Below are 8,304 nucleotides of genomic sequence, written 5' to 3'. Positions count from 1 at the left end.
GTCAACATCCTCATCTATGGGAAATAATATACTCATCTCCTACTTGTAGGTCTTGTCAGCTATTAGGCCATTAGAAGATAAACAGAAATTACAGGAACAAAATAGGCCACTGACATGTAGAAAACAGTGTCTCGGTTTTATATGGTCTGGAGCAATACTTGTTTGTTTTAATCTATTATTTTATGGTTTCATGGCATATAGAAGCGTGTTGCAGGTTTCAGCTATGCTACGAGGGGTAAAATTATGAAAATAGAGGCACAGATGTAAGCATTTAAGCAACTGAATAGGGGCATTCATGAACAAAAATCTAGCATGCTGCTAGGCATTTGGTATACCTGGGTAGTCTCTGTTTTGGACTCAATGAGAATGGTAATTACACTCTTCTGAACTCCTATTTTGACTGAACTAAGGAGATAGATAATTTTACTAATTCCTAGCACATCTACTCTGAGGCAGAAGACTTCCACTTCACTTTCTGCTCTGGTATTTGCTGCCAGTACTTTAAACTTATCAAAATAATCCAGCAGGCATTAAAACTGGATAGTAGAGAGAAAATAAAAACACCACAAATCTGGTATTTCACTCAAAAGACCACAATTCTAGCAGAGACCAAATCATAACAAAGAAGAGATTTGGCATAAAGGAAGGTGATCACATAAAGAAAAAGAACACTTGCATTCTTCTTGTAATCTCTTGAGATACAATAGTGTAAGATAATAGCTCAGTAACACTGTGTCACAGCCCTAAAATGAAATTTTTTATTAAAAAGGTGCAAAATTCTTACCGTTCATATCTTGATCACTGGGATCATAAAGTGAAAACAGATCTGCTCCCTCACGACAGTACTGCCTGAGATAACTTCTGTGCTCTTCCATCTCACACTTAAAATGACTGCTACAAGCATGAGAAAATCGAGTCCTGAAGAGTTAGCAATATCAAGAGAACCAGCTCTTAGAAACTTCCCCAACTCTTGCTTGCAAGAAAAAAACCACTACGCTTACTTTATCTACTTCTCCCTGCACACCTCTTTGGTCAATAACAACAGAGATCCTGGAAAAGAGGATGAAACATAATGTGAAGGACTCTAAAGCACTGGAAAATCATTCGGTACACTATAGTGTATACTTATTTCTATAAAGTTGTCTTCTCCTACCTTAACTTTACCCAGAAGATATTTTAAAGAGTTTCAAAATTCTTTACAAAAGGTCTTAAATTCTCCTTAACATCCTCCTGTTCACGTGAAACGCTTTCTTTCTTTCTTTTTTTTTTTTAAAGCATGGCATGAGAATTAGGAGTTGTGCTAGAAATAAGACACAATAAATTAAGTTTTGTGATAAGCAAAAAAACAGTGTAAGTTCGTGTTCAAAGACAGGCACAAAAATTTAGCTATTTCTACTATTCTATTTCTATTTCTACTAGTAACTTTAAACATCACTATTTAGAAATGTTGGGTATGGTAAACCTTGCTAGTGTGGTCAAAGATATTTATTTCCATCTCAGCTACTAATGCTGATTTTGTTATATGCCTAAGGCTTGACTACTCTAATTCAGTATTGCTGCACACCTGATAGGTCCTAATGTACTTGACTGATGAAGCTCAAAGTAAAGCAGAAGTTTTGTTAATGGAGTTAGACATATTTGCTAATTTTGCCATAGACAGCACTGAGATTTTGCATGGTTAAAACAGTTTCAAATAACTATTAGGCTGAAAGCAAGGCATAAGCAGAATGACAGCAGCAACATGGTTTTCCACCAATGCAATATTAGTAATCTATTTTGCTATTATGACTACAACTACTGATATATTTAATTAAGAAGTGACTCAGCTCAACAATGATTCAAGACTTATAAATTATTTTTCCAAATTTTGAAGGTAGCGATAAAACACAGTAAAACAGAGGCTTGACATCTTCCAATTGCTGAAGAATGCAATTCACAAAATTTGTAGCCAAGATAATTAAAGAAGTCTGTCTCAATGCTACAAGGTGTCCCTTCAGAACAGCTGCAGTTTAATGATTCTACATTAGAAGTACTGTACTGTACACTGCATCATTCTCTGCTGCTTAGAAAGCTTTTGGGGAAGCTTATTTCTTCTGTAATAAAATAACTTTGGATTAGAGTTAAAAGCAAAAGACTGGTATTACTACTACTCTGCACTTACAAAGAAATTAGAACTTCTTTGTTCAGGGTCACAGAGTCAGTGTCAGTCTGTTCAATCATTACACATTCAGATTGTAAAGCGCAATTCTGATCCCTGATCACACCTGCAAGATGAATACAACACTCTTCTTTTTTTTTTTTGTTAGTAAATTGTCACCACTGCTAAAAACAAAACTAATGCACAATTTGCTTAAATGGTCATTATAACCATGAAATTATGTGACAGCACAATAGGACAGTAAGGGGAAAAGGGTTTGCTAATCTATGTGGAAAGGAGAAAAAGACAGAAAAGAATGGTTGATTTCAGGATGTACTCAGCCAACATTTATGGCTGCCCACTTCTCAGTATACAAGCTCACCACTGGGACATCACAACTATTAGTACGGTGATTCCCATACAGAGAGAAAAGTCTGACACAGCCATAGTCGAAAAGACTGGGATACCATCTTTGTGATCTACTTTGCAGCTGGGCACCATCCAGAGACAGTTCACTCTAAGCAATCTGCTGAGATTCTGTACGTTGTTTTGGAGAGGACACTGAATTCCAGAGAGTTTCTCCTTTAAACAGGCTGCTAAGGGATCACTCTGTGATCCCAGCTGTTTCTCTCTCTCCTTGGAAATCTGTGTATTACACAGATATTTCAAAGAACTCACATTCCAAATCACCCTTGCAAATACCCATTTTTTCCAAACCACCAGTGTTTGCGCCTGTGGAAAAGTAAGTATAAAGTAAGTATATGGGAATGATCAATTTATATCTCCCTGCTGAATTAGGTACACCCTAGACAAGAGTTTATCTAAGAAAGACCAATGGAGGACAACTCCTTTTTGGATTGAGATAGTCGGGCAGGTGTAAACTAGGTGGGTGGAGAGATCTCTCACTGTCTTGGCTTTTGTCTTGTCAGATTTCCTTTCTACGTCCCAGAAAGTCATGTTTGCTTTGCACCACTATGGGCTGAACAGATTATCTATTCTAAGCAGGGACCTTCATTAGTGCTCTAGTTAAGTAACACCAGTTGCTGATACCGTAACTCTTGGCATCAGAACGGCCTGCATGAAATGCCAACTTTATGAGATGTTCTCTCATTTGAAGGACTTCTTTCCCAAGCATAAATCATACTCACCAAACTGAAAATTAAGGACACTCTGAATACTGAAAATAATAATCAAAACAATGAAGGGGGAAAGAAAGATGAAAATTAGAGTTCATCATTATCATTTTAAAGGATCAGAATTTGTAAAGCACAAATGTGAAAAGGCTGAGTCTCAATTGATCAATTCAGCTAGACATTAAATAATTGCAACCAATTATGCAAGTATCAGACAACAATATGAATTTGTTGATCTTCTTTGAACAATCTCAAATTCTAATGTTACATTATCTTAAATCTTAAATGATCAATTAACAGAACCATAACTAACTGAGTAAGAATGGATAATTGCCTAGTTATGATGTACTATTCACTTTCTATGTAAATTTGCTGCAATTAAACAAATAGGGCACATGGAAGAGAGATGTGCAGATGTTCTTTTACAATCTATTACTAGCTCAGGGAATTCCACAGCTCCCTCCTAAATCTTACAGGGAAAAATAGGAAGAACACAATACCAAACACAATTATTTACATGTATTATTTCTTTCCTTTGGTTAACAGGATAAAAAACAGTGGCAGAACGCGGGATAGGACAGCATGCAAGATCAGAATTTCCTGTATGATGCTGACCTGACATCTCCCTTTATTTAGGCTTTAAAGTTTAAAATCTAGAATCTATCCACTTGGATTTAGCAACAACCACAATGCTGAGTTGACAGCCAGAATAAAGCAAGTAACCAAATGATAAGAACAGTTGACTATACATACACTACGTTTCAGTTCTTGCAGCTAGAAAAGCCTGTGCATTTCTGTGGGTCATTCCAGGTTCAAATTTATTATTCTGAAGTCTTCATCAGTTCAGTATGTGCAACAAAAGGAATGATGTCTCCCTGGTCAGTACAGGCAGCAGTGCACACCAAATAAATGAAACTGTTTTGTTTCCTCACATTAAATTATTTGCATCCAATTTAAGAAGAGCTTTACTTAACTTTCAAGTTCTTTCTGCACCACAGTAAAATAATTCTTCAAACTGGTCCTTACTCATTCTGACTAGTGAATAGAGTGACCTTGGTACACTCATGCCTTCATGGGGATTTTTGATACGAGATACCCATCAACTCTATCAAGATTTCGTGATGTGAAGGTATCATACATCCACTTTTCCACACATCTGAAGTGAGATTATTACAACTTTTCCTTATGCTGCTGAATTCAAGATGAATATAAGGGTTTGGACTGTATACTTCAGTAACAGAAAGCTCCATGCCATGCTTTAGTTAAAGGCACTCTTTAGTTACGATACTTGACTCATTGGATAAAACTCCCTACCCCACTCTGCACCTTGATATATTTTTCCACCCATCTTCTTAAAGAAAAATGGAAAACTACTAGCAGCTTGTAGCACATATTAAGATACTGAACAAAGACCAGCACACTATACTGATTTGGATGGTCAGAAAAGTGAACACACAGTACTATTGCTACTGTGAAACAAATTTTTGTGCTTGCAGTTGTATTCTAAAGAGAAAACTGTTCAACAATTTGACAGTAGTTACATTACCAGAGACAACCTCCAACTGCTCTTCATTAAAAAAAATCAGATTGGGTCACAGTGAAAGACAGCAAAAGTCATGATTTGAGGAAGCAAAGTAACTGATCGCTAAGTATGGGTTGCCTTTAACCCCCACCAAAAAATCTAAAGATAAAAGCCATACATTATGATCCTACAACAGCTGTAATAAGGCATGGGTGGTCTATTAGAAATTATGTTTTGCCTTTTTAAATTATGTTAATGAATGTCAGTAATTACAAAGAACCTATAAAGCATGAGAAATACTGTTGAATCTTCTTTAAAAAAAAGTAAAATAAAGTGCTAAGAATTTCCCTTAATACTGGTGCACCCCTACTACAAAGCATGGAAATAAATTTTGGAAGTGGAAAGTGAAATAAACTTTCACTTCTTACAGAACTCTGTTAGTATCAGTGAAGTTCCACCAGTTTTACATTGAAGTAGCACTTTGGAATATTGATACAGAATATAGCGATCTTTTTGACTAGAGATATCCTAAAGCTATTTGACAAATCAGCGTGCAAAAAAAGAAAGCTAATAAATATTACAGGCAATTTCTTAGTGAACCCTTGCAGAAGTTAATTCCCACACTGCAGAAGTAATATAGAGCATGTAGCCCAAATAGCAGCAGAATACGAATAACTTCATACTTAATCAAAATGAAAAACAGAGTTTGAATTAAATCCCTTTCCTCCTTGAGCTAGATAATTTCTGCTGACAACATGACTTGTTCCTTAAACAGAAAGGTCCTGTGAGTGGTGAAGGGAACAAGAAAACTTTTTGCTGATCTAAATCACATTGGCTGGATGTTGAAGGAAAATCCATTTAATCGATCCTCAATCCAAAGGCTTGGTTGCTCTCCCTTCAACCAAATGAAGAGCGGTTCAACTTCTACAACCACAGTTGTTTGTGTTTTCAACGCACTCACCCAGAAGGCGACACTATGTCAGCAGCTCCCAGATCTCTGCTATGCCAGACAAAGGGCAATTCTGGTGTCAGCATGGTCTGGCTCAGCTCTGGACATCATGTACTGAAGGATGTATTCAACTGCTAGTGAGGTATGTCCTGCCCTACCAGTCTCTGCTTATCTCCACAGAGGTAAAAGTAGCAGGCCAGCAAGTAGATGCTGCATGCTAGATCCATGCTAAGCATCTGGGCTACAGGATGGAGTCATTATCTGACAGAATATGGATGACGGAATCTGCGAGGCTACAAAAATTCAGGAATTCCCATACAAGCAGGTTAGAAAAGGACAGAGCATGTAGTTAAACTTAATTGTTTTTTGAACACAGAGCAAAAGGCAGAATAATGGCAATAGAACCCTGTGGACAACTAACAGGCAATTTCTCTGCTTTATACAACTTGCTCTGCTGGTGATGGCAATTAAAATAAACCAAATAAACTGAAGAGCAGTTGAAGAGCATTTTACAAGTTTTTAGACTGTACATAAGACACAAGGAGGCACTAAGAAACCCATCAGGAAAGATCTATTGCTAACATTAAGCACCTCTACCAAGAAGACAGGTTTCTACTAACAAGATTACAGTAGAAAACAAAATGATTGTGTTCATATTCACTGGATTGTGGAAACAATCATCCCAGGGAGCAAACTGATGCAGAAACTAGGCTACGCACAGGCAGCTACAGAAGTTATCATTATTTGTGTTTATTCTGTTGGGAGGGTCTGAACTCTTCCACCTTCATGACACCAGCACTGTCCAATCGCTGTCTTCTCTTCCATACTGAAAGAAACCAAAAAAGGAGTTTTAGAAGTTAAAAGTAGTAATGCACAATGATGAGGATGATGATAATTTGGGCCTCCAGGACATGAAAGACATTGAACTGTTGGAGCAGGTCTAGAAGAAGCCACAAAGATTATCAGAGAACTGGAGCACCTCTCCTATGAAGAAAGGCTGAGGGAGCTGGGCTTGTTCAGCCTAGAGAAGAGAAAGCTGTGGGAAGAACTCACTGCAGTACCTAAAAGGAGCTTATAATCAGGAACAAGACTGACTTTTCACACAGGCAGATAGTGATAGGACAAAGGGGGACTGATTTTAAACACAAAGAAGGAAAGTTCAGATTAGAACTTAGGAGGAAATTCTTTACTCAGAGAGGGCTCTGGCACAGGCTGCCAGAGAAGCTGTGGATGCCCCATCCCCAGAAGTACTCAAGGTCAGGTTGGACGGGGCCCTGGGCAGCCTGAGCTGTTGGATGGCAGCCCGGCCCACAGCAAGGAGTTGGAATTGGGTGGGTCTCTTCCCTCCAAGCCATTCCATGATTCTGTGAACTTCTTAAATCTACTTTCAGAAAGATCCAAACCCACCACCCTAATAGTTTACACTATTTTGTATGCCTTCCGCCTTTTATTTCAGAAAAGCTTAAAGGTACCTTGCAGCTTTATACATCTTCCAATGCGTGAAGCAGAAATACACAACTAGAGATGATAGAGAATAGTCCTGCTTTGTTAAAGCTTTCTATCAATTTAATACAGTTATTCCCAGAGGTCAGTTCACTAATTTATTCTTAACTATGCCCCCAGCTCAAGCTCCAGTAAACAGACACATTTGTTTTTTCTTTCTTTCTATTTTTAAGGTGGCTTTTTATTACATTCTGACTGAATGTGAAATAAAACCGATCACAAATACCACAGAGTGCAGTTAGAGAGAATTGCAACCCAAATAAAACAAGTTGTCTTCCCATATACCAGGCAGAATAGAATACTACATGAAGCTGTTTCACTTCCATGGAAGGATGCAGTCCCAAGGAAGCACTTTGAATCATAGAACTGGCTTTGTGTTCTAAAGCTCTTCGTCACCAGTCCTACACACAACACTCCAGAGAGCCCCAAAAATGCACATATGGCTCATGTCTTTGAGTAAAGCAGAGGTGGACAGACTAGTGGCAGACGTAGGTTGGGAGCCCTTCACCTTTTATAGTGCCATGTTCAGTGAGCTTGAAAACACTTCCAAGCAAAGAATGAAGTACTGCTTCTAAAGGCTTCATGTAAGCTGAAAATACCACTTGATGATAATCCCTCCAAGCAAGAACAAGAGGAATTTCCTTCGAATCCATGTTACGTATCAACAGGAAAGGAGATAAAAGGCATATTAGAGCAGACAAAGGAGAACATCTCCAAATCAAAACGAGTCAGAAAAAAACAATTCTAGATCCACAAAGAAATGACATTCAGCTTACTTGTGTTTTATTCTTTAGTCCAGCAAGTAAACCTTCTATAAGACCTCTGCATGTATCATATCTACTTCTTCTTTACATCACTAATAATACTTTTCTAGTTTTGCAGTTTGTGATGCAGTTGATTAAACACGGCTATGGTGCTACTGAGGACCTTATTTAAAATTACTTGCTGAAAGGATCACCAGCTTATGTTCCCAGGTAACAGTGTGGTAGCCCTGTGAACTGTACTTAAGAAGAAGTAGACGTATCACTAGTTTAACCACAAAGCACTCCATTATCCTAAT

General features: G+C 37.8%; 1 protein-coding gene across 1 annotated transcript in view; it reads right to left on the bottom strand.

The window, feature by feature from the left end:
- Positions 1 to 3,779: 3,779 nt before the first annotated feature.
- BCAT1 (branched chain amino acid transaminase 1) overlaps positions 3,780 to 8,304 on the bottom strand; it is a 59,741-nt gene continuing 55,216 nt past the window's right edge. Inside the window, exon 11 of the mRNA XM_042835100.1 lies at positions 3,780 to 6,567. Coding sequence (XP_042691034.1) covers positions 6,526 to 6,567 — 42 coding nt within the window. The 3' untranslated portion in view covers positions 3,780 to 6,525. The remainder of the gene's footprint in view (positions 6,568 to 8,304) is intronic.

Source organism: Centrocercus urophasianus, unplaced genomic scaffold (genome assembly GCF_019232065.1).
Source record: "Centrocercus urophasianus isolate 14NV4802_14NV808 unplaced genomic scaffold, USGS_Curo_1.0 seq_5, whole genome shotgun sequence".
NCBI lineage: Eukaryota > Metazoa > Chordata > Aves > Galliformes > Phasianidae > Centrocercus > Centrocercus urophasianus.
The sequence above is the reverse complement of the archived record's forward strand: the minus strand, read 5'-3'. Positions and strand labels throughout refer to the sequence as shown.